This window comes from Pleurodeles waltl, chromosome 4_1 (assembly GCF_031143425.1).
Source record: "Pleurodeles waltl isolate 20211129_DDA chromosome 4_1, aPleWal1.hap1.20221129, whole genome shotgun sequence".
NCBI classification, from domain to species: Eukaryota; Metazoa; Chordata; class Amphibia; order Caudata; family Salamandridae; genus Pleurodeles; species Pleurodeles waltl.
Window position 1 is genome coordinate 766,102,807 of NC_090442.1, and position 26,629 is coordinate 766,129,435.

The 26,629-nt window shown below is 47.2% G+C and overlaps 1 protein-coding gene across 1 annotated transcript in view; it reads left to right on the top strand.

Moving 5' to 3' along the window:
- The window catches only part of KCP (kielin cysteine rich BMP regulator), a 521,393-nt gene that overhangs the window by 287,476 nt on the left and 207,288 nt on the right, over window positions 1-26,629 (top strand). The window contains exon 35 of the mRNA XM_069229392.1: window positions 3,832-4,002. Coding sequence (XP_069085493.1) covers window positions 3,832-4,002 — 171 coding nt within the window. The remainder of the gene's footprint in view (window positions 1-3,831; window positions 4,003-26,629) is intronic.

Here is a 26,629-nt window from a genome sequence, read left to right on the forward strand (position 1 = left end):
CCCCTAATTTTGAACTCTATTACGCGGCTGCTCAACTACAGTGGATACTGAGTTGGATGCATAGAGCCACGCAAGCGGAGTCGGCATGGGTACTGACGAGTTTGCGCGGTGCACCCTTGGTCACTTGGCTGGCAACCAGGTCTCCGAAGGGGGCAACCAATAAACCGCTTATGCTAGTGGCGCATGCATGCTGGAAGAGATATATTCAAAATGGCCGCAGCGTGCTCCCCTACTCGCCGCTCCTTCAGTTAGGTCTGGTCCCTGTTTGGGAAAGAGGGGACAGAAAACACTTGTTAGCGGCCTGGACAGAGGCGGGCATAGTGACCGTAGGAGACTACTTTGAGGAAGGAAAATTAATGTCTTTTGAATCGGTACGGGACCTCACTTCAGTAAATCCTGGGCAATTTATGACATATTACGCCATATGCCATTCCATCAAGAAGACATGGTCGGCAGGAAAACAAGAACCAACGATCTCCCCCGCACTGCACCATATGCTGCAATATGATAGTCAGACAAAGGTCATGTCGAACCTATATAAAACCCTGAATAAATACCCCGCACCTAACCTGGAGAAGGTACGGGGAAGGTGCAACGCTGTTCTTCCAAACCCAATCTCGCAGGAGGAGTGGCCGAACGCTTTACATCACACACAGGGGGTATCGAGAAACCCCAGATTCCGCTACATGCAATTCAACTACACACATCAAACGTACCTCTCACCAGCCAGGATTAAACACATGCTCCCCAGCTCTGACCCAACCTGCCCTAGGTGTAAGGCCCCACTGGCACACTTCTACCACATGGTTTGGGAATGCGCCCAGGTGCACTGGGAGTGGAGCGGAGTGGTGGAGAGGGTATCGGAGTGGACGGGGTTGGCGCTCACAGTGGACCCTAAATCCTGCCTGCTGGGTCTGAGACAGAGAGATAAGAAACATAAGCACCTACACAAGTTCACAGATCTAGCATACGTGATGTACAAAAGATTGATAGCGATGAACTGGAAAGCGGCCACAGCTCCAGATCTGAAAACCTGGCACAGCAGGACACTGAGATGGGCTAGCGCAAAGTCAATGGTACTGCAGAAATCAGCAAGGGAGGGCCAACAGCATACAGGAAGCGAGGTCTGGGAAACTTTAATAAGCAGACTAGAAGCCAAGAGCGATGAGAAACCGCCATGAATTGGAACATATGGTGACCCTGAGACAAACACACTTTTACCTAGCTAATCTTCATACCCCGAGCAAGCTGGACGGGACAAATTATATCATCAGAGTGCACTCCCACGCCCACCTCTTCCACCTGAAGTAACCCATAGTGATTATTAAGAGCGGATCTAGTGCCCGCACAGGAACATAAAGTCAAGGGGACCCATACACCACAAACTGTCACTAACTGGTCCTCCCCCACCAAAGCAAATAACTGCATAGCCCAGGGAAGGAGCATTACTAAGCCGGGGCACATAAGTCCACTTAAACCACATGGTTAATTTGATCATCCAGAAACCGCATCTGAATACCTTTTAAGCATAATGACAAGACCTAAGTTAAGTTTTATTGTTTGTTTGTGTGATAATTGCATAACAGATCTATCATATCCTGAAACTGTAAATATTAAATGTTGGAAATGGATCTAAACTGAAAATTCAATAAAAACATTAAAAAAAAGGGGAAGCCACCGTTATAAGGGTAGTTGCGCCAAAACCCCAGAGCAGGGTGCCTTTTATTCTTGCAGACAAAATGGAGACAGGGCCAAAGAGGGAAAACTCACCCCCAAACTGGTTTTACAATAGGTGTCTAGCCCTCTAGGGTGGGCCACCAAGCTTTTGACAACAAAGGAAGAGATGTGTCATCTTGAAAGGGGCAAGAATGTGGCATTCTGGGATAGCCAAATGCCACACATCACAGCAAGTTTGTCACTTGGTAAGAGGGGTCCCAGTAGCCCATTGACTAGTGACCCCTCAGGGCACTTTCCTGGGATAAATATTGCACCCCTGGCACCCTGACCCTCATATCACTCTGGAATCAGAGAGAGGATTGAGGAAAAACTGCCCTGCTGACCTTGAGCTCACACAAAGAGAGGCTGCACTGTTGAAAGCACTGCACCTGCTGCAGTTTGGACTGTGCCTGCAGCTCCTGGCCCGGAACAAAAGTTGGTTCCCAGCCCCAGCCTACAGCAGTGACTCCAAGGATCAGTCAGCTGATCTCTTGGAAACAGTTCTGGGGACACAAAAGCTAAAGAAGTACAAACCGACAAGTTGGTAGCCACTGCAGAACTTTTGCCAATACCAGTCTCCAGGCCCCCAAGAGGACAAATCCGAGATTGCCAAGAGTTATACTCGAGTCTGTCTGACCTGGGAGTACTATCAAGTCCAGATACTTCACACCAAAGGTACACTTTTGCCCTACCCATGGTGCAGACTGACCGGTAGCCCAGCATCGGCTAGCCTGCTGCTGCAATGTAGAGGACTTTGAGGGACCCAGATCTCTGGGGCCAACTTCACCCCACTTCATCTGTGGAGCGAGAAGCAACCACAAAGACAAGCCCGTCGACTGCATCACAGCCAGAGCATCCTTTGAGCATCATTTGCTTGCATCCCTCAGCATCAGCACCACTCAGTAGATGTCTTTGGCGGTCATCCTGTAAATTTTGGATCTTTCCTTAAAAACGCTCTGCTAGACAGGTAACTATCCAAAATGTCCACTCTGGTCCCCTAGACCTAAGTCCTGTCAGAATTCGTCACCCAACATGGGCCGGAGTAGTCGAACAAAGTGTTTCAAACTTTTCAAAAGTTTCCAAAGGTTTTGTTGACCAATGCTTGTTTGTGGTTACATTTGAAAGTGATAATATCTTCTAAAATCTGTATCACCTGAACCCCCCTGTGCATTTTGCTCATAAAGGACTCTAAAAATTCTGAATAATATAATCTATTTTTATACATTGGTGTCTTCTTTCTTTTGTGTGATGTGACCTTCTTATTTCGTTTTTTGGTGCTGTTGGATGCTATGCACATAGTTCTTTTGCCATGTCTTACTGTTGGCAGCTACCTAGGGTTGAGGTTAAGGTTAAGTTAATGAGCCTGACTGAACCCAAGATGGTATTTGTGAGTGCACTGGATGATAAGCCATATCATATAGTACACCCAAATCCTCACACTGATAGAAAAGATACACAGCTTATAACAACAAGGACAGGGGTGAGCTGACCTATAGGGAGCTGAGGAGATAAAAAAATTGTTGGACCTCTAAATTTCTGGTAGGTTAAGGGAAGAATGAGTCACCCTTTGATAGCAGCTGATCCTGAAAGGCCGGTAAGCCTGAGGCAGAGGCAGTTATATTTGAGGCTCATTTGATCTTTGATTTACTGCCGAAGCCTTATGGGTCTTAGCTAGGGATTGTCCATACCAATACATATTCTGGTTTCCTTACAAACAAATTCACTGCTGCAGCCAGGGAAATTACTCTTAGGACTTTGCCTATGCTGTTATTTCAAACATGGACATGCAGTTCTACTGGTTTAGATGCTTCCGTAGAATTGTGAGGGTTCTTAAGATGAGCCGCTTTCCGTGGCCATGGATGCAGTCATGATATCATTAGAAATGTTGCTATTGTGAAAAAATGGGCATTCACCAATGTTCCGGGAGATAAAACACATCTTTCTAACTATGTTTCTTATTTTTTGATAATCTTAATCGTTTTTAAGATATCACTAGTAGTACTGAAAAAAATAGTTTTCATGCAAGGTTCCTTATCTGTGATCTTGGCCTCATGAAAAATGTGGTTGGTGGTTTCAGTAATGCTTTTCTGCTTTGATGCATTTTGTCTTTTGCAGGTTGTCTACTGCATGGACGGGAACTGGCCAATGGAGAGCAGTTCTCAGACCCCTCTGACCCATGCAGCAAGTGCGTGTGCTGGGAAGGCAGTGTTTCCTGTGAGCCACGTACCTGTCCGATATTGGAGTGCCCATTTCCAGTCAAAGGGCACTGCTGCAAGGCTTGTGAAGGTACGGAGAAAGGGGGAGTAAGCGAACAAGTCTTTCAAAAGGCGAAAACTGGACTGCGGCCTGGCAGAGACTTATTTGTGGAAGGGTGTTTGGGGACAGAAGTTGATTGGTATCAGATCCATCTCACCATAGACCAGGAATGAAGGCTGCAGGCTAAGGCAGGCCCAAACTTTACCATACTTCCATAATATTCACATGGAATAGTTTTTATACAAATAATCTAAATGAAAATAATTTGTATATGTACCATGGGCACCTTTGCTGTACAGGCATAGAAGTCTTTAATCAGATCTTTGTATCTCTCTCTCTCTCTCTATTTATACATATATATATATACTTATATATATATATATATTTGTTCGGTGGCATGTGTAGCTGCAGATACACATGCTGTGCACTGTTCCTGCCATCTAGTGTTGGGCTCGGAGTGTTACAAGTTGTTTTTCTTCGAAGAAGTTTTTTCGAGCCACGGGACCGAGTGACTCCTCCCTTTCGGCTCCATTGCACATGGGCATTGACTCCATCTTCGATTGTTTTCTTTCAGCCATTTGGTTCGGACGTGCTCCTCTTTGCTCCGGTTATTCGATTCGGAAAACTTTAAAAAACACCGAAAATCGTCGTTATTGTTTTCGATCGCGACCCATCTTGCATCGACACCTCGGCACTGGCGAAACACACCTTCAGTTGCCCTTCGGGGCACCCGTGCCCATCCTGGGCCTGGTCGGCCCGACCGCAGGAATCGTTGAAGCCTCATGGACCGGACCCCGTTCCGGTTCTGCCCTCAGTGCCACGCAAAGTATCCATACATGGATCACCATCGGGTCTGTAATCTTTGTTTGTCACCAGATCACCGAGAGGATACTTGTGAGGCCTGCAGGTCCTTCCGTTCCAAGAAGACCTTAAGGGATCGAAGGGCGAGACGACTACAAATGGCATCGAGGAGAACCGAACACCTCAACGCCGAAGAAGAGGAGATGGCCATCTCCATTCAAGGATTCGATTCGGACGAATCCGACGCGGACCGACCACCGACAGCAGGCCAGCACGTGAGTACGCCTGCCCAAACCCAGAGCCAGTCCAAGACCAAACAAAAGGCCTCGGGGACGCCACTGCCGGAAGGCCATGGCTCTACCCGGAGGAAATCAAGCGGTGACCAAGCAACACCTTCGGCATCGAAAAAGGCCACATCCGCACCGAAGTCTTCGGACTCGAGTCGGTACACAGTCTCCGAAAAAGTTCGACATCAACTTGTCGAATCGAAACCCCAAAAGACTCTTTCGGAACCGAGGCCTACTATCACCATGGGCATTTCGGTACCGAAAAAAACGGCTTTGGAGCCGAAAAAAGCCTCATATACTGAGGAACATGGACTTTCTAAACAGATGAAAGAAAGCCACAGATTTGAGGAAGAACTTCAACAAATGGAAGAATTTGATGACAGACAAGCCAGGATACAGAACCACAAGGATACTGGCAAGATCCTCACAGCGCCTCCCCTCAAATTTGTTGTCCTCAACACATACCTCTTATTAAAGTCTACCCATGCTCCCGGGTATGCTTAAACATGCCCAACAGATTTTTCAGGAGGCTGTTAAGGGAAGGGCCATAACACCAAGGGTAGAAAAGAAATATAAACCACCACCTTCTGACCCGGTATTTATTACGCAACAGCTGCCCCCAGATTCGGTAGTGGTCAGTGCGGTGAGAAAAGGGGCCAACTTGCAGTCATCTGGAGATGCACCCCCTCCAGATAAAGAGAGTAAAAAGTCTGATGCTGCAGGAAAGAGGGTAGCGTCACAAGCAGCCAATCAGTGGCGCATAGCGAACTCTCAGGTCCTCCTTGCAAGATATGACAGAGCTCATTGGGATGAGATGAGCGATATAATTCAACATCTCCCCAAAGAATACCAAAAAAGAACTCAGCAGGTAGTAGAGGAGGGTCAGGCAATAACAAATAACCAGATAAGGTCTGCATTAGATTCAGCTGACAGTGCAGCAAGAACAATAAACACTGCAGTTACAATTAGACGCTATGCATCGCTTAGATCATCAGGTTTTAAACCTGAGATTCAACAGGCGGTCCTCAACATGCCATTTAACCAGCAACAGCTATTTGGCACACAAGTGGACACAGCCATAGAAACAATTAAAACGGATACGGATACAACCAAAGCGATGGGAGTGCTTTACTCATCCCAATACAGAGGGACATTTAGGAAGCCGCAGTATAAGGGGGGTTTCAGGCCGCAGCCGTCAGAACCATCCACCTCACAGAGAAAGCCCTCATACCAATCACAGTATCAAGGAGTGGGGGTTTCGAGGGTTCTTCAGAGGGCAATTTCCCAAATCCAGGGAAAAATTCCAATCTACAAAGCAAGCCACTAACAACAAGCAGTGACTTTGCCATCACCTTCCCCCAACACACATCCCCTGTGGGAGGAAGACTGGAAAGGTTCCACAATCAATGGTCAAACATAACAACGGACACATGGGTACTATCAATTATCCAACCTGGTTACTGCATAGAATTTATACATTTTCCTCCAGATATTCCCCCAAAAGTGCTCAAACTATCGTCGCAACATCTAACAATGTTACAAACAGAGGTGCAAGCACTATTAACAAAACAAGCCATAGAACTAGTACCTCATCAACAAAAAGGAACAGGGGTCTATTCCCTGTATTTCCTTATTCCCAAAAAGGACAAAATACTAAGGCCAATATTAGATCTCAGGACTCTCAACCTATACATTCAATCAGAACACTTTCACATGGTGACACTACAAGATGTAGTCCCATTACTGAAACAGGGAGAATACATGTCAACACTGGATTTAAAAGATGCGTATTTTCACATACCCATCCATCCAACTCACAGAAAATACCTCAGGCTTGTTATACAAGGAAAACATTACCAATTCAAGGTATTACCCTTTGGGATAACAACAGCCCCCAGAGTATTTACATAATGCCTTGCCGTAGTAGCAGCATACATAAGGAGACAACACATGCATGTATTCCCATATCTCGACGATTGGCTAATAAAGGCGAATACTCAAGAACAGTGTCAACATCACACACATTATGTAATAGATACCCTACACACACACTAGGGTTTTCAATAAATTATCAAAAATCACACTTGCAACCATCCCAAATTCAGCAGTACTTGGGAGCTACACTCAACACTCAAAAAGCGATTGCAAGTACAAGCCCACAAAGGGTGCAATCATTCCACACCATGGTGCCAAAAATACAACCAAATCAGCATTACACTGTCAGATTTGTCATGAAACTCCTAGGCATGATGGCATAATGCATCGCAATTGTCCCAAACGCATGGTTACACATGCGGCCCTTACAGCAGTGCCTTGCAAAACAATGGTCGCAGGCGCAGGGTCATCTCCAAGATCTAGTGTTGCTAGACCGCCAAACACACTATTCGCTTCAGTGGTGGAATCCCACAAATTTAAACAAAGGGCGGCCTTTTCAAGACCATGTGCCTCACGCCATTCCCACAACAGATGCATCAATGATTGGGTGGGGAGCACACCTCAACAATCACAGTATACAAGGACAGTGGGACAGCAAGCAAAAACAGCTCCACATAAATCACTTAGAGCTGCTAGCAGTCTTTCTAACACTAAAAGCTTTTCAACCTCTTCTGGCTCACAAACACATTCTTGTCAAAACAGACAATATGAAAACGATGTACTACTTAAACAAACAGGGGGGAACACACTCATCGCAACTTTGCCTCCTAGCACAAAAAATTTGGCATTGGGCAATTCACAACAACATTTGCCTAATAGCTCGATACATCCCAGGGATTCACAATCAATTAGCAGACAATCTCAGTTGGGATCACCAGCAAACTCACGAGTGGGAAATACATCCTCAGGTACTACAAAGACACTTTCGTCAGCGGGTGACACCAGACATAGATCTGTTCGCCACAAACCAAAACGCTAAATGCCAAAACTTCGCGTCCAGGTACCTGCACCCTCAGTCCAAGGGCAATGCTCTATGGATCAACTGGTCAGGGATATTTGCTTATGCTTTTCCCCCTCTCCCACTCATTCCATTTCTAGTCAACAAACTGCGTCAAAACAAACTCAAACTAATACTTATAGCACCAACATGGGCACACCAACCGTGGTACACCACACTGTTGGACCTCTCAGTAGTACCTCACATCAAGCTTCCAAACAGACCAGATCTGTTAACGCAACACAAACAGCAGATCAGACACCCCAATCCAGCAATGCTCAATCAAGCAATCTGGCTCCTGAAATCTTAGAGTTTGGCTATCTAAATCTTCCAAACGAGTGTATGGAAGTCATTAAACAGGCAAGAAAACCTACCACCAGGCATTGTTATGCTAACAAATGGAAAAGTATTGTCTTCTACTGCCAAGCAAAACACATTACACCGTTGGATGCGTCCATACAAGACATCGTAGGATACTTACTACACATACAAAAAGCAAATCTAGCCATTTCATCCATCAAAATACACCTCGCTGCAATTTCGGCTTATTTGCAAATTAAACACACAAAATCCCTATTTAGGATACTAGTCATTAAAGCCTTCATGGAAGGACTAAAACGAATCATACCTCCAAGAACTCCACCAATACCCTTGGAATCTCAATTTTGTACTTAGACGAATCATGGGCCCACCTTTTGAACCCATGCATTCTTGTCAGATCCAATTCTTAACTTGGAAAGTGGCATCTCTAGTAGCAATCACTTCATTGCGAAGAGTTAGTGAAATACAGACTTTCACTATTGAAGAACCCTTTATACAAGTACCCAAACATAAAGTTGTTCTCCGCACAAATCCAAAATTTGATCTCATCTCACAGAACAAAAGCATTTTGTAAAACGAAACAATTGTTTGTCGCATTCCAGAAACCCCATACTGGTAACCCTATACCCAAACAAGGCATAGCCAAATGGATAGTGAAATGTATACAAACTTGTTACCTGAAAGCTAAAAGACAACTACTCATTACACCAAAGGCACACTCCACTAGAAAGAAGGGAGGGAGCAACAATGGCCTTTCTAGGAAACATACCAATGACAGAAATTTGTAAGGCAGCCACTTGGTCCACACCTCATACGTTTACCAAACATTACTGTGTAGATGTGTTAGCAACACAACAAGCCACAGTAGGACAGGCTGTACTAAGAACATTATTTCAAACAACTTCAACTCCTACAGGCTGACCACCGCTTTGGGGAGGGTTACTGCTTTGTAGTCTATGCACAGCATGTGTATCTGCAGCTACACATGCCACCGAACGGAAAATGTCACTTACCCAGTGTACATCTGTTCATGGCATGTTCTGCTGCAGATTCACATGCGCCCTCCCACCTCCCCGGGAGCCTGTAACCGTTTAAGTTGCAATTAGAAATTGTACATATGTAAATAAACATTCCTTTACCTCAACTTTGTACATACATCTCTATCCCATTGCATGGACATCTTTACCATTCTCACCCTATCACTCCTACCTTACCCTCTGCGGGAAAACAATCTAAGATGGAGTCGATGCCCATGGGCAATGGAGCCGAAAGGGAGGAGTCACTCGGTCCCGTGACTCGAAAAGATTTCTTCGAAGAAAAACAACTTGTAACACTCCGAGCCCAACAATAGATGGCAGGAACAGTGCACAGCATGTGAATCTGCAGCGGAACATGCCACGAACAGATGTACGCTGGGTAAGTGACATTTTCCATATATATATATATATATATATATATATATATATATATATATAATCTACTTGCGTTTGCCAGTAGGTAGTTATAGTTATGACCTAGTTTCCATAGGAAAAGCGTTTTTTACTCTGGCAATAACTTTGGCGCCATTTCACAAACCTTCACGAAATGTTTAAAACTAGTTTGCCACTCACTTAAGCTGCTGTCTTGAATGTTTCGGGAGGTTCCCAAATCGCATTTTAGACATGACTAAGGCCTGAACCGCTGAACGGACTTACACCAAATTTGTCAGAACGGTAGATGTTGGTGTGCAGATCGTGCTTTTTGTGATTTGGTGTAAATCTGTTCAGTAGTTTTCGGGATATTAAAGGAGAAATAACTAAATAGATATCTAGAGACGGGGATCCACCGCTACAGATTTGCGAATCTGTGTGCCAAATAAAGACCCTGATTGGCTGGCCACAACCTGAGAAAAAAGTTGCAGCAGCCATTTTGATTATCGGCTTGGTACAGTTAGGGTAAAATAACAGTAAAAATTTAGATAAGGGGTCAGGATAGAGGTTGTGCAAAATACTGCTGCACACCTCATCTGTAATTTCCCTGCGACAACAGCATCTTCTCCTCTTTTACGTTCTCTTGACGGGTAGTCTATTTGGAAGAGGATTTTTCTTAAAATCTGTTGTCTTACTCACAAATCGCTTATTGGAAAAGGGCCTTGTTATCTATCTTCAAAGCTCACTATTTATCGTCCAGTAACAGCCTTATGCTCTAGTGATAAAATGCTGCTTTCTATTCCACGGATCAAAAAGTCTTGATCAGGGGGCAGGTCCTTCTCTAACCTGGTGTCAGTCACCAGATCCTCGGAGTCTGCGCACGTTCCCAACACGTCCACCACTGAACAGCTCCAAGACTCTGATAGATAAATCAGAGAGGCTAAGAGAGTTCAAGAGGGGAAGAGGGGATTAGGAAGGGAAACAGCTGGGAAAGAGACCTGTAGTAAGAAAAAGGTTAGAACACACAATATGAAAATTATATCTCCTGAAATCAATACTAGACTACGATTCTAAGCATAGTCATTGTGAAAACATGAACAATCTAAGAATTAAGTTTAAAATGACTAAGTTTCAAGATGGCCGGATACCTGTAAGGGAATCAAGATGGATTAAATGAAAACTTTCTTATTCAAGTACTTTCCTTTACATGAGAATCAGAAAAAACGTTCTGACTAAATTTTAAACCAGTCATATAAATCCTTTTTTGAGAATGCATACTAGGACCATACAATATTGCATCTAGACACTCTGATCTTCTGTATACTCTTAAAATGTTTCAACACAAATTGCGCATATTGTAGAATTTTATATATATATATAGTAAACACCATAAAAGGATTGTGCACCATGAATAACACAATATGGATTCAGGAAAAACAAATCACATAACTTGTCAACTCGAATATTACATGATAAATATCTTAGAATAGTGGCATACTGTAAGGAAATGCCTCCTTGGCATGGTTGCCCCCTGACTTTTTGCCTTTGCTGATGCTATGTTTACAATTGAAAGTGTGCTGAGGCCTGCTAACCAGGCCCCAGCACCAGTGTTCTTTCCCTAACCTGTACTTTTGTATCCACAATTGGCAGACCCTGGCATCCAGATAAGTCCCTTGTAACTGGTACTTCTAGTACCAAGGGCCCTGATGCCAAGGAAGGTCTCTAAGGGCTGCAGCATGTCTTATGCCACCCTGGAGACCTCTCACTCAGCACAGACACACTGCTTGCCAGCTTGTGTGTGCTAGTGAGGACAAAACGAGTAAGTCGACATGGCACTCCCCTCAGGGTGCCATGCCAGCCTCTCACTGCCTATGCAGTATAGGTAAGACACCCCTCTAGCAGGCCTTACAGCCCTAAGGCAGGGTGCACTATACCATAGGTGAGGGTACCAGTGCATGAGCATGGTACCCCTACAGTGTCTAAACAAAACCTTAGACATTGTAAGTACAGGGTAGCCATAAGAGTATATGGTCTGGGAGTCTGTCAAACACGAACTCCACAGCACCATAATGGCTACACTGAAAACTGGGAAGTTTGGTATCAAACTTCTCAGCACAATAAATGCACACTGATGCCAGTGTACATTTTATTGTAAAATACACCACAGAGGGCACCTTAGAGGTGCCCCCTGAAACTTAACCGACTATCTGTGTAGGCTGACTAGTTTTAGCAGCCTGCCACAAACCGAGACATGTTGCTGGCCCCATGGGGAGAGTGCCTTTGTCACTCTGAGGCCAGTAACAAAGCCTGCACTGGGTGGAGATGCTAACACCTCTCCCAGGCAGGAATTGTCACACCTGGCGGTGAGCCTCAAAGGCTCACCTCCTTTGTGCCAACCCAGCAGGACACTCCAGCTAGTGGAGTTGCCCGCCCCCTCCGGCCAGGCCCCACTTTTGGCGGCAAGGCCGGAGAAAATAATGAGAATAACAAGGAGGAGTCACTGGCCAGTCAGGACAGCCCCTAAGGTGTCCTGAGCTGAGGTGACTCTAACTTTTAGAAATCCTCCATCTTGCAGATGGAGGATTCCCCCAATAGGGTTAGGATTGTGACCCCCTCCCCTTGGGAGGAGGCACAAAGAGGGTGTACCCACCCTCAGGGCTAGTAGCCATTGGCTACTAACCCCCCAGACCTAAACACGCCCTTAAATTTAGTATTTAAGGGCTACCCTGAACCCTAGAAAATTAGATTCCTGCAACTACAAGAAGAAGGACTGCCCAGCTGAAAACCCCTGCAGCGGAAGACCAGAAGACGACAACTGCCTTGGCTCCAGAAACTCACCGGCCTGTCTCCTGCCTTCCAAAGATCCTGCTCCAGCGACGCCTTCCAAAGGGACCAGCGACCTCGACATCCTCTGAGGACTGCCCCTGCTTCGAAAAGACAAGAAACTCCCGAGGACAGCGGACCTGCTCCAAGAAAAGCTGCAACTTTGTTTCCAGCAGCTTTAAAGAACCCTGCAAGCTCCCCGCAAGAAGCGTGAGACTTGCAACACTGCACCCGGCGACCCCGACTCGGCTGGTGGCGATCCAACACCTCAGGAGGGACCCCAGGACTACTCTGATACTGTGAGTACCAAAACCTGTCCCCCCTGAGCCCCCACAGCGCCGCCTGCAGAGGGAATCCCGAGGCTTCCCCTGACCGCGACTCTTTGAACCTAAAGTCCCGACGCCTGGGAGAGACCCTGCACCCGCAGCCCCCAGGACCTGAAGGACCGGACTTTCACTGGAGGAGTGACCCCCAGGAGTCCCTCTCCCTTGCCCAAGTGGAGGTTTCCCCGAGGAATCCCCCCCTTGCCTGCCTGCAGCGCTGAAGAGATCCCGAGATCTCTCATAGACTAACATTGCGAACCCGACGCTGGTTTCTACACTGCACCCGGCCGCCCCCGCGCCGCTGAGGGTGAAATTTCTGTGTGGACTTGTGTCCCCCCCGGTGCCCTACAAAACCCCCCTGGTCTGCCCTCCGAAGACGCGGGTACTTACCTGCAAGCAGACCGGAACCGGGGCACCCCCTTCTCTCCATTCTAGCCTATGTGTTTTGGGCACCACTTTGAACTCTGCACCTGACCGGCCCTGAGCTGCTGGTGTGGTGACTTTGGGGTTGCTCTGAACCCCCAACGGTGGGCTACCTTGGACCAAGAACTGAACCCTGTAAGTGTCTTACTTACCTGGTAAAACTAACCAAAACTTACCTCCCCTAGGAACTGTGAAAATTGCACTAAGTGTCCACTTTCCAAACAGCTATTTGTCAATAACTTGAAAAGTATACATGCAATTTTGATGATTTGAAGTTCCTAAAGTACTTACCTGCAATACCTTTCGAATGAGATATTACATGTAGAATTTGAACCTGTGGTTCTTAAAATAAACTAAGAAAAGATATTTTTCTATACAAAAACCTATTGGCTGGATTTGTCTCTGAGTGTGTGTACCTCATTTATTGTCTATGTGTATGTACAACAAATGCTTAACACTACTCCTTGGATAAGCCTACTGCTCGACCACACTACCACAAAATAGAGCATTAGTATTATCTATTTTTACCACTATTTTTACCTCTAAGGGGAACCCTTGGACTCTGTGCATGCTATTCCTTACTTTGAAATAGCACATACAGAGCCAACTTCCTACATTGGTGGATCAGCGGTGGGGTACAAGACTTTGCATTTGCTGGACTACTCAGCCAATACCTGATCACACGACAAATTCCAAAATTGTCATTAGAAATTGATTTTTGCAATTTGAAAAGTTTTCTAAATTCTTAAAAGACCTGCTAGGGCCTTGTGTTAGATCCTGTTTAGCATTTCTTTTAGAGTTTAAAAGTTTGTAAAAGTTTGAATTAGATTCTAGAACCAGTTTTAGATTCTTTAAAAAGTCTTCCAACTTTTAGCAAAATAATGTCTGATACAGAGATGAATGTGGTGGAACTCGACACCACACCTTACCTCCATCTTAAGATGAGGGAGCTAAGGTCTCTCTGTAATATCAAAAAAATAACCATTGGCCCCAAACCTACCAAAATACAGCTCCAGGAGCTTTTGGCAGAGTTTGAAAAGGCCAACCCCTCTGAGGGTGGCAACTCAGAGGAAGAGGATAGTGACTTGGAGGACAATTCCCCCCTACCAGTCCTATCTAGGGAGAACAGGGTCCCTCAAACCCTGACTCCAAAAATAATAGTCAGAGATGCTGGTTCCCTCACAGGAGAGACCAACACCTCTGAAATCACTGAGGATAGCCCCAGTGAAGAGGACATCCAGTTAGCCAGGATGGCCAAAAGATTGGCTTTGGAAAGACAGATCCTAGCCATAGAGAGGGAAAGACAAGAGATGGGCCTAGGACCCATCAATGGTGGCAGCAACATAAATAGGGTCAGAGATTCTCCTGACATGTTGAAAATCCCTAAAGGGATTGTAACTAAATATGAAGATGGTGATGACATCACCAAATGGTTCACAGCTTTTGAGAGGGCTTGTGTAACCAGAAAAGTGAACAGATCTCACTGGGGTGCTTTCCTTTGGGAAATGTTCACAGGAAAGTGTAGGGATAGACTCCTCACACTCTCTGGACAAGATGCAGAATCTTATGACCTCATGAAGGGTACCCTGATTGAGGGCTTTGGATTCTCCACTGAGGAGTACAGGATTAGGTTCAGGGGGGCTCAAAAATCCTCGAGCCAGACCTGGGTTGACTTTGTTGACTACTCAGTGAAAACACTAGATGGTTGGATTCAAGGCAGTGGTGTAAGTAATTATGATGGGCTGTACAATTTATTTGTGAAAGAACACCTGTTAAGTAATTGTTTCAATGATAAACTGCATCAGCATCTGGTAGACCTAGGACCAATTTCTCCCCAAGAATTGGGAAAGAAGGCGGACCATTGGGTCAAGACAAGGGTGTCCAAGACTTCAACAGGGGGTGACCAAAAGAAAGGGGTCACAAAGACTCCCCAGGGGAAGGGTGATGAGACAACCAAAACTAAAAATAGTCAAGAGTCTTCTACAGGCCCCCAAAAACCTGCACAGGAGGGTGGGCCCAGAGCCTCTTCACAAAACAATGGGTACAAGGGTAAAAACTTTGATCCCAAAAAGGCCTGGTGTCATAGCTGTAAACAGCATGGACACCAAACTGGAGACAAGGCCTGTCCCAAGAAAGGTTCCACTCCAAACTCCCATCCAGGTAACACTGGTATGGCTAGTCTCCAAGTGGGATCAACAGTGTGCCCAGAGCAAATCAGGGTCCACACTGAAGCTACTCTAGTTTCTGAGGGTGGGGTGGATTTAGCCACACTAGCTGTCTGGCCGCCTAACATGCAAAAATACAGACAGCAACTCTTAATTAATGGGACTAGAATAGAGGGCCTGAGGGATACAGGTGCCAGTGTCACCATGGTGACAGAGAAACTGGTTTCCCCTGGCCAATACCTGACTGGAAAAACTTACACAGTCACCAACGCTGACAATCAGAGAAAAGTACATCCCATGGCAATGGTTACTTTAGAATGGGGAGGGGTCAATGGCCTGAAACAGGTGGTGGTCTCCTCAAATATCCCAGTGGACTGTCTGCTTGGAAATGACCTGGAGTCCTCAGCATGGGCTGAGGTAGAACTAAAAACCCATGCAGCAATGCTGGGTATCCCTGAACTGGTGTGTGTGAAAACAAGAGCACAGTGCAAGGCACAGGGTGAACAAGTAGAGCTGGAGTCTGGAAGAATGGCCCAGCCTACCAAGAGAACAGGAAAGTCAGTTGGGAAACCAACTGCAACACAGCAAAAGAAAGGGAACATCTCTTCTCAGGAAGAAGTTCTGCCCTCTGAGGGAACTGAGCCTTTGGAGCTTGAACCTTATCAGGTTGAGCTCTTAGGCCCAGGGGGACCCTCAAGGGAGGAGCTGTGTAAGGGACAAGAAACCTGTCCCTCTCTTGAAGGCCTTAGGCAGCAAGCTGCTGAAGAGTCCAAAGGCAAGAAAAATGGAACGCATAGGGTCTATTGGGAAGATGGACTCCTGTACACTGAGGCCAGAGACCCCAAACCTGGTGCCACTAGGAGAGTGGTAGTGCCTCAGCTGTTCAGGAAGTTCATCCTAACATTGGCCCATGACATTCCCCTTGCTGGACATTTGGGACAAACCAAGACGTGGGAGAGGTTAGTCAACCACTTCTACTGGCCCAATATGTCCAACATGGTTAAGGAGTTTTGCCTCTCCTGCCCCACCTGTCAAGCCAGTGGTAAGACAGGTGGGCATCCAAAGGCCCCCCTCATTCCACTTCCAGTGGTGGGGGTTCCCTTTGAAAGAGTGGGTGTGGACATAGTTGGTCCCCTGGAACCGCCCACAGCCTCAGGAAATATGTATATCCTGGTAGTAGTGGATCATGCTACCAGGTATCCTGAAGCTATCCCCCTTAGGTCGACTACTGCCCCTGCAGTAGCCAAGGCCCTCATTGGTATCTTTACCAGAGTGGGTTTCCCTAAGGAGGTGGTGTCTGACAGAGGTACCAACTTCATGTCAGCATACCTAAAGCACATGTGGAATGAGTGTGGAGTGACTTATAAATTCACTACACCATACCATCCACAAACTAATGGCTTGGTTGAGAGATTCAACAAGACATTAAAAGGCATGATCATGGGGCTCCCAGAAAAGCTCAAAAGGAGATGGGATGTCCTCTTGCCATGTCTGCTTTTCGCCTACAGAGAGGTGCCACAGAAGGGAGTAGGATTCTCACCCTTTGAACTTCTGTTTGGTCATCCTGTAAGGGGACCACTTGCCCTTGTTAAAGAAGGCTGGGAGAGACCTCTCCATGAGCCTAAACAGGACATAGTGGACTATGTACTTGGCCTTCGCTCTAGAATGGCAGAGTACATGGAAAAGGCAACCAAAAACCTTGAGGCCAGCCAACAGCTCCAGAAGTTTTGGTATGACCAAAAGGCTGCACTGGTTGAGTTCCAACCAGGGCAGAAAGTCTGGGTTCTGGAGCCTGTGGCTCCCAGGGCACTCCAGGACAAATGGAGTGGCCCTTACCCAGTACTAGAGAGGAAGAGTCAGGTCACCTACTTGGTGGACCTGGGCACAAGCAGGAGCCCCAAGAGGGTGATCCATGTGAACCGCCTTAAGCTCTTCCATGACAGGGCTGATGTGAATCTGTTGATGGTAACAGATGAGGATCAGGAAGCAGAGAGTGAACCTCTCCCTGATCTTCTGTCATCAGACCCAAAAGATGGGACAGTAGATGGAGTGATCTACTCAGACACCCTCTCTGGCCAACAGCAAGCTGATTGTAGGAGAGTCCTACAACAGTTTCCTGAACTCTTCTCCTTAACCCCTGGTCAGACACACCTGTGTACCCATGATGTGGACACAGGAGACAGCATGCCTGTCAAGAACAAAATCTTTAGACAGTCGGACCATGTTAAGGAAAGCATCAAGGTGGAAGTCCACAAGATGCTGGAATTGGGAGTAATTGAGCGCTCTGACAGCCCCTGGGCTAGCCCAGTGGTCTTAGTCCCCAAACCTCACACCAAAGATGGAAAGAAAGAGATGAGGTTTTGTGTGGACTACAGAGGGCTCAATTCTGTCACCAAGACAGATGCCCATCCAATTCCAAGAGCTGATGAGCTCATTGATAAATTAGGTGCTGCCAAATTTCTAAGTACCTTTGACTTGACAGCAGGGTACTGGCAAATAAAAATGGCACCTGGAGCAAAAGAAAAGACAGCATTCTCCACACCTGATGGGCATTATCAGTTTACTGTTATGCCCTTTGGTTTAAAGAATGCCCCTGCCACCTTCCAAAGGTTGGTGAATCAAGTCCTTGCTGGCTTGGGGTCCTTTAGCACAGCTTATCTTGATGATATTGCTGTCTTTAGCTCCACCTGGCAGGATCACCTGGTCCACCTGAGGAAGGTTTTGAAGGCTCTGCAATCTGCAGGCCTCTCTATCAAGGCATCCAAATGCCAGATAGGGCAGGGAACTGTGGTTTACTTGGGACACCTTGTAGGTGGAGGCCAAGTTCAGCCACTCCAACCCAAGATCCAGACTATTCTGGACTGGGTAGCTCCAAAAACCCAGACTCAAGTCAGGGCATTCCTTGGCTTGACTGGGTATTACAGGAGGTTTGTGAAGGGATATGGATCCATTGTGACAGCCCTCACTGAACTCACCTCCAAGAAAATGCCCAAGAAAGTAAACTGGACTGTGGAATGCCAACAGGCCTTTGACACCCTGAAACAGGCAATGTGCTCAGCACCAGTTCTAAAAGCTCCAGATTATTCTAAGCAGTTCATTGTGCAGACTGATGCCTCTGAACATGGGATAGGGGCAGTTTTGTCCCAAACAAATGATGATGGCCTTGACCAGCCTGTTGCTTTCATTAGCAGGAGGTTACTCCCCAGGGAGCAGCGTTGGAGTGCCATTGAGAGGGAGGCCTTTGCTGTGGTTTGGTCCCTGAAGAAGCTGAGACCATACCTCTTTGGGACTCACTTCCTAGTTCAAACTGACCACAGACCTCTCAAATGGCTGATGCAAATGAAAGGTGAAAATCCTAAACTGTTGAGGTGGTCCATCTCCCTACAGGGAATGGACTTTATAGTGGAACACAGACCTGGGACTGCCCATGCCAATGCAGATGGCCTTTCCAGGTTCTTCCACTTAGAAAATGAAGACTCTCTTGGGAAAGGTTAGTCTCATCCTCTTTCGTTTGGGGGGGGGTTGTGTAAGGAAATGCCTCCTTGGCATGGTTGCCCCCTGACTTTTTGCCTTTGCTGATGCTATGTTTACAATTGAAAGTGTGCTGAGGCCTGCTAACCAGGCCCCAGCACCAGTGTTCTTTCCCTAACCTGTACTTTTGTATCCACAATTGGCAGACCCTGGCATCCAGATAAGTCCCTTGTAACTGGTACTTCTAGTACCAAGGGCCCTGATGCCAAGGAAGGTCTCTAAGGGCTGCAGCATGTCTTATGCCACCCTGGAGACCTCTCACTCAGCACAGACACACTGCTTGCCAGCTTGTGTGTGCTAGTGAGGACAAAACGAGTAAGTCGACATGGCACTCCCCTCAGGGTGCCATGCCAGCCTCTCACTGCCTATGCAGTATAGGTAAGACACCCCTCTAGCAGGCCTTACAGCCCTAAGGCAGGGTGCACTATACCATAGGTGAGGGTACCAGTGCATGAGCATGGTACCCCTACAGTGTCTAAACAAAACCTTAGACATTGTAAGTACAGGGTAGCCATAAGAGTATATGGTCTGGGAGTCTGTCAAACACGAACTCCACAGCACCATAATGGCTACACTGAAAACTGGGAAGTTTGGTATCAAACTTCTCAGCACAATAAATGCACACTGATGCCAGTGTACATTTTATTGTAAAATACACCACAGAGGGCACCTTAGAGGTGCCCCCTGAAACTTAACCGACTATCTGTGTAGGCTGACTAGTTTTAGCAGCCTGCCACAAACCGAGACATGTTGCTGGCCCCATGGGGAGAGTGCCTTTGTCACTCTGAGGCCAGTAACAAAGCCTGCACTGGGTGGAGATGCTAACACCTCTCCCAGGCAGGAATTGTCACACCTGGCGGTGAGCCTCAAAGGCTCACCTCCTTTGTGCCAACCCAGCAGGACACTCCAGCTAGTGGAGTTGCCCGCCCCCTCCGGCCAGGCCCCACTTTTGGCGGCAAGGCCGGAGAAAATAATGAGAATAACAAGGAGGAGTCACTGGCCAGTCAGGACAGCCCCTAAGGTGTCCTGAGCTGAGGTGACTCTAACTTTTAGAAATCCTCCATCTTGCAGATGGAGGATTCCCCCAATAGGGTTAGGATTGTGACCCCCTCCCCTTGGGAGGAGGCACAAAGAGGGTGTACCCACCCTCAGGGCTAGTAGCCATTGGCTACTAACCCCCCAGACCTAAACACGCCCTTAAATTTAGTATTTAAGGGCTACCCTGAACCCTAGAAAATTAGATTCCTGCAACTACAAGAAGAAGGACTGCCCAGCTGAAAACCCCTGCAGCGGAAGACCAGAAGACGACAACTGCCTTGGCTCCAGAAACTCACCGGCCTGTCTCCTGCCTTCCAAAGATCCTGCTCCAGCGACGCCTTCCAAAGGGACCAGCGACCTCGACATCCTCTGAGGACTGCCCCTGCTTTGAAAAGACAAGAAACTCCCGAGGACAGCGGACCTGCTCCAAGAAAAGCTGCAACTTTGTTTCCAGCAGCTTTAAAGAACCCTGCAAGCTCCCCGCAAGAAGCGTGAGACTTGCAACACTGCACCCGGCGACCCCGACTCGGCTGGTGGCGATCCAACACCTCAGGAGGGACCCCAGGACTACTCTGATACTGTGAGTACCAAAACCTGTCCCCCCTGAGCCCCCACAGCGCCGCCTGCAGAGGGAATCCCGAGGCTTCCCCTGACCGCGACTCTTTGAACCTAAAGTCCCGACGCCTGGGAGAGACCCTGCACCCGCAGCCCCCAGGACCTGAAGGACCGGACTTTCACTGGAGGAGTGACCCCCAGGAGTCCCTCTCCCTTGCCCAAGTGGAGGTTTCCCCGAGGAATCCCCCCCTTGCCTGCCTGCAGCGCTGAAGAGATCCCGAGATCTCTCATAGACTAACATTGCGAACCCGACGCTGGTTTCTACACTGCACCCGGCCGCCCCCGCGCCGCTGAGGGTGAAATTTCTGTGTGGACTTGTGTCCCCCCCGGTGCCCTACAAAACCCCCCTGGTCTGCCCTCCGAAGACGCGGGTACTTACCTGCAAGCAGACCGGAACCGGGGCACCCCCTTCTCTCCATTCTAGCCTATGTGTTTTGGGCACCACTTTGAACTCTGCACCTGACCGGCCCTGAGCTGCTGGTGTGGTGACTTTGGGGTTGCTCTGAACCCCCAACGGTGGGCTACCTTGGACCAAGAACTGAACCCTGTAAGTGTCTTACTTACCTGGTAAAACTAACCAAAACTTACCTCCCCTAGGAACTGTGAAAATTGCACTAAGTGTCCACTTTCCAAACAGCTATTTGTCAATAACTTGAAAAGTATACATGCAATTTTGATGATTTGAAGTTCCTAAAGTACTTACCTGCAATACCTTTCGAATGAGATATTACATGTAGAATTTGAACCTGTGGTTCTTAAAATAAACTAAGAAAAGATATTTTTCTATACAAAAACCTATTGGCTGGATTTGTCTCTGAGTGTGTGTACCTCATTTATTGTCTATGTGTATGTACAACAAATGCTTAACACTACTCCTTGGATAAGCCTACTGCTCGACCACACTACCACAAAATAGAGCATTAGTATTATCTATTTTTACCACTATTTTTACCTCTAAGGGGAACCCTTGGACTCTGTGCATGCTATTCCTTACTTTGAAATAGCACATACAGAGCCAACTTCCTACATTGGTGGATCAGCGGTGGGGTACAAGACTTTGCATTTGCTGGACTACTCAGCCAATACCTGATCACACGACAAATTCCAAAATTGTCATTAGAAATTGATTTTTGCAATTTGAAAAGTTTTCTAAATTCTTAAAAGACCTGCTAGGGCCTTGTGTTAGATCCTGTTTAGCATTTCTTTTAGAGTTTAAAAGTTTGTAAAAGTTTGAATTAGATTCTAGAACCAGTTTTAGATTCTTTAAAAAGTCTTCCAACTTTTAGCAAAATAATGTCTGATACAGAGATGAATGTGGTGGAACTCGACACCACACCTTACCTCCATCTTAAGATGAGGGAGCTAAGGTCTCTCTGTAATATCAAAAAAATAACCATTGGCCCCAAACCTACCAAAATACAGCTCCAGGAGCTTTTGGCAGAGTTTGAAAAGGCCAACCCCTCTGAGGGTGGCAACTCAGAGGAAGAGGATAGTGACTTGGAGGACAATTCCCCCCTACCAGTCCTATCTAGGGAGAACAGGGTCCCTCAAACCCTGACTCCAAAAATAATAGTCAGAGATGCTGGTTCCCTCACAGGAGAGACCAACACCTCTGAAATCACTGAGGATAGCCCCAGTGAAGAGGACATCCAGTTAGCCAGGATGGCCAAAAGATTGGCTTTGGAAAGACAGATCCTAGCCATAGAGAGGGAAAGACAAGAGATGGGCCTAGGACCCATCAATGGTGGCAGCAACATAAATAGGGTCAGAGATTCTCCTGACATGTTGAAAATCCCTAAAGGGATTGTAACTAAATATGAAGATGGTGATGACATCACCAAATGGTTCACAGCTTTTGAGAGGGCTTGTGTAACCAGAAAAGTGAACAGATCTCACTGGGGTGCTCTCCTTTGGGAAATGTTCACAGGAAAGTGTAGGGATAGACTCCTCACACTCTCTGGACAAGATGCAGAATCTTATGACCTCATGAAGGGTACCCTGATTGAGGGCTTTGGATTCTCCACTGAGGAGTACAGGATTAGGTTCAGGGGGGCTCAAAAATCCTCGAGCCAGACCTGGGTTGACTTTGTTGACTACTCAGTGAAAACACTAGATGGTTGGATTCAAGGCAGTGGTGTAAGTAATTATGATGGGCTGTACAATTTATTTGTGAAAGAACACCTGTTAAGTAATTGTTTCAATGATAAACTGCATCAGCATCTGGTAGACCTAGGACCAATTTCTCCCCAAGAATTGGGAAAGAAGGCGGACCATTGGGTCAAGACAAGGGTGTCCAAGACTTCAACAGGGGGTGACCAAAAGAAAGGGGTCACAAAGACTCCCCAGGGGAAGGGTGATGAGACAACCAAAACTAAAAATAGTCAAGAGTCTTCTACAGGCCCCCAAAAACCTGCACAGGAGGGTGGGCCCAGAGCCTCTTCACAAAACAATGGGTACAAGGGTAAAAACTTTGATCCCAAAAAGGCCTGGTGTCATAGCTGTAAACAGCATGGACACCAAACTGGAGACAAGGCCTGTCCCAAGAAAGGTTCCACTCCAAACTCCCATCCAGGTAACACTGGTATGGCTAGTCTCCAAGTGGGATCAACAGTGTGCCCAGAGCAAATCAGGGTCCACACTGAAGCTACTCTAGTTTCTGAGGGTGGGGTGGATTTAGCCACACTAGCTGTCTGGCCGCCTAACATGCAAAAATACAGACAGCAACTCTTAATTAATGGGACTAGAATAGAGGGCCTGAGGGATACAGGTGCCAGTGTCACCATGGTGACAGAGAAACTGGTTTCCCCTGGCCAATACCTGACTGGAAAAACTTACACAGTCACCAACGCTGACAATCAGAGAAAAGTACATCCCATGGCAATGGTTACTTTAGAATGGGGAGGGGTCAATGGCCTGAAACAGGTGGTGGTCTCCTCAAATATCCCAGTGGACTGTCTGCTTGGAAATGACCTGGAGTCCTCAGCATGGGCTGAGGTAGAACTAAAAACCCATGCAGCAATGCTGGGTATCCCTGAACTGGTGTGTGTGAAAACAAGAGCACAGTGCAAGGCACAGGGTGAACAAGTAGAGCTGGAGTCTGGAAGAATGGCCCAGCCTACCAAGAGAACAGGAAAGTCAGTTGGGAAACCAACTGCAACACAGCAAAAGAAAGGGAACATCTCTTCTCAGGAAGAAGTTCTGCCCTCTGAGGGAACTGAGCCTTTGGAGCTTGAACCTTATCAGGTTGAGCTCTTAGGCCCAGGGGGACCCTCAAGGGAGGAGCTGTGTAAGGGACAAGAAACCTGTCCCTCTCTTGAAGGCCTTAGGCAGCAAGCTGCTGAAGAGTCCAAAGGCAAGAAAAATGGAACGCATAGGGTCTATTGGGAAGATGGACTCCTGTACACTGAGGCCAGAGACCCCAAACCTGGTGCCACTAGGAGAGTGGTAGTGCCTCAGCTGTTCAGGAAGTTCATCCTAACATTGGCCCATGACATTCCCCTTGCTGGACATTTGGGACAAACCAAGACGTGGGAGAGGTTAGTCAACCACTTCTACTGGCCCAATATGTCCAACATGGTTAAGGAGTTTTGCCTCTCCTGCCCCACCTGTCAAGCCAGTGGTAAGACAGGTGGGCATCCAAAGGCCCCCCTCATTCCACTTCCAGTGGTGGGGGTTCCCTTTGAAAGAGTGGGTGTGGACATAGTTGGTCCCCTGGAACCGCCCACAGCCTCAGGAAATATGTATATCCTGGTAGTAGTGGATCATGCTACCAGGTATCCTGAAGCTATCCCCCTTAGGTCGACTACTGCCCCTGCAGTAGCCAAGGCCCTCATTGGTATCTTTACCAGAGTGGGTTTCCCTAAGGAGGTGGTGTCTGACAGAGGTACCAACTTCATGTCAGCATACCTAAAGCACATGTGGAATGAGTGTGGAGTGACTTATAAATTCACTACACCATACCATCCACAAACTAATGGCTTGGTTGAGAGATTCAACAAGACATTAAAAGGCATGATCATGGGGCTCCCAGAAAAGCTCAAAAGGAGATGGGATGTCCTCTTGCCATGTCTGCTTTTCGCCTACAGAGAGGTGCCACAGAAGGGAGTAGGATTCTCACCCTTTGAACTTCTGTTTGGTCATCCTGTAAGGGGACCACTTGCCCTTGTTAAAGAAGGCTGGGAGAGACCTCTCCATGAGCCTAAACAGGACATAGTGGACTATGTACTTGGCCTTCGCTCTAGAATGGCAGAGTACATGGAAAAGGCAACCAAAAACCTTGAGGCCAGCCAACAGCTCCAGAAGTTTTGGTATGACCAAAAGGCTGCACTGGTTGAGTTCCAACCAGGGCAGAAAGTCTGGGTTCTGGAGCCTGTGGCTCCCAGGGCACTCCAGGACAAATGGAGTGGCCCTTACCCAGTACTAGAGAGGAAGAGTCAGGTCACCTACTTGGTGGACCTGGGCACAAGCAGGAGCCCCAAGAGGGTGATCCATGTGAACCGCCTTAAGCTCTTCCATGACAGGGCTGATGTGAATCTGTTGATGGTAACAGATGAGGATCAGGAAGCAGAGAGTGAACCTCTCCCTGATCTTCTGTCATCAGACCCAAAAGATGGGACAGTAGATGGAGTGATCTACTCAGACACCCTCTCTGGCCAACAGCAAGCTGATTGTAGGAGAGTCCTACAACAGTTTCCTGAACTCTTCTCCTTAACCCCTGGTCAGACACACCTGTGTACCCATGATGTGGACACAGGAGACAGCATGCCTGTCAAGAACAAAATCTTTAGACAGTCGGACCATGTTAAGGAAAGCATCAAGGTGGAAGTCCACAAGATGCTGGAATTGGGAGTAATTGAGCGCTCTGACAGCCCCTGGGCTAGCCCAGTGGTCTTAGTCCCCAAACCTCACACCAAAGATGGAAAGAAAGAGATGAGGTTTTGTGTGGACTACAGAGGGCTCAATTCTGTCACCAAGACAGATGCCCATCCAATTCCAAGAGCTGATGAGCTCATTGATAAATTAGGTGCTGCCAAATTTCTAAGTACCTTTGACTTGACAGCAGGGTACTGGCAAATAAAAATGGCACCTGGAGCAAAAGAAAAGACAGCATTCTCCACACCTGATGGGCATTATCAGTTTACTGTTATGCCCTTTGGTTTAAAGAATGCCCCTGCCACCTTCCAAAGGTTGGTGAATCAAGTCCTTGCTGGCTTGGGGTCCTTTAGCACAGCTTATCTTGATGATATTGCTGTCTTTAGCTCCACCTGGCAGGATCACCTGGTCCACCTGAGGAAGGTTTTGAAGGCTCTGCAATCTGCAGGCCTCTCTATCAAGGCATCCAAATGCCAGATAGGGCAGGGAACTGTGGTTTACTTGGGACACCTTGTAGGTGGAGGCCAAGTTCAGCCACTCCAACCCAAGATCCAGACTATTCTGGACTGGGTAGCTCCAAAAACCCAGACTCAAGTCAGGGCATTCCTTGGCTTGACTGGGTATTACAGGAGGTTTGTGAAGGGATATGGATCCATTGTGACAGCCCTCACTGAACTCACCTCCAAGAAAATGCCCAAGAAAGTAAACTGGACTGTGGAATGCCAACAGGCCTTTGACACCCTGAAACAGGCAATGTGCTCAGCACCAGTTCTAAAAGCTCCAGATTATTCTAAGCAGTTCATTGTGCAGACTGATGCCTCTGAACATGGGATAGGGGCAGTTTTGTCCCAAACAAATGATGATGGCCTTGACCAGCCTGTTGCTTTCATTAGCAGGAGGTTACTCCCCAGGGAGCAGCGTTGGAGTGCCATTGAGAGGGAGGCCTTTGCTGTGGTTTGGTCCCTGAAGAAGCTGAGACCATACCTCTTTGGGACTCACTTCCTAGTTCAAACTGACCACAGACCTCTCAAATGGCTGATGCAAATGAAAGGTGAAAATCCTAAACTGTTGAGGTGGTCCATCTCCCTACAGGGAATGGACTTTATAGTGGAACACA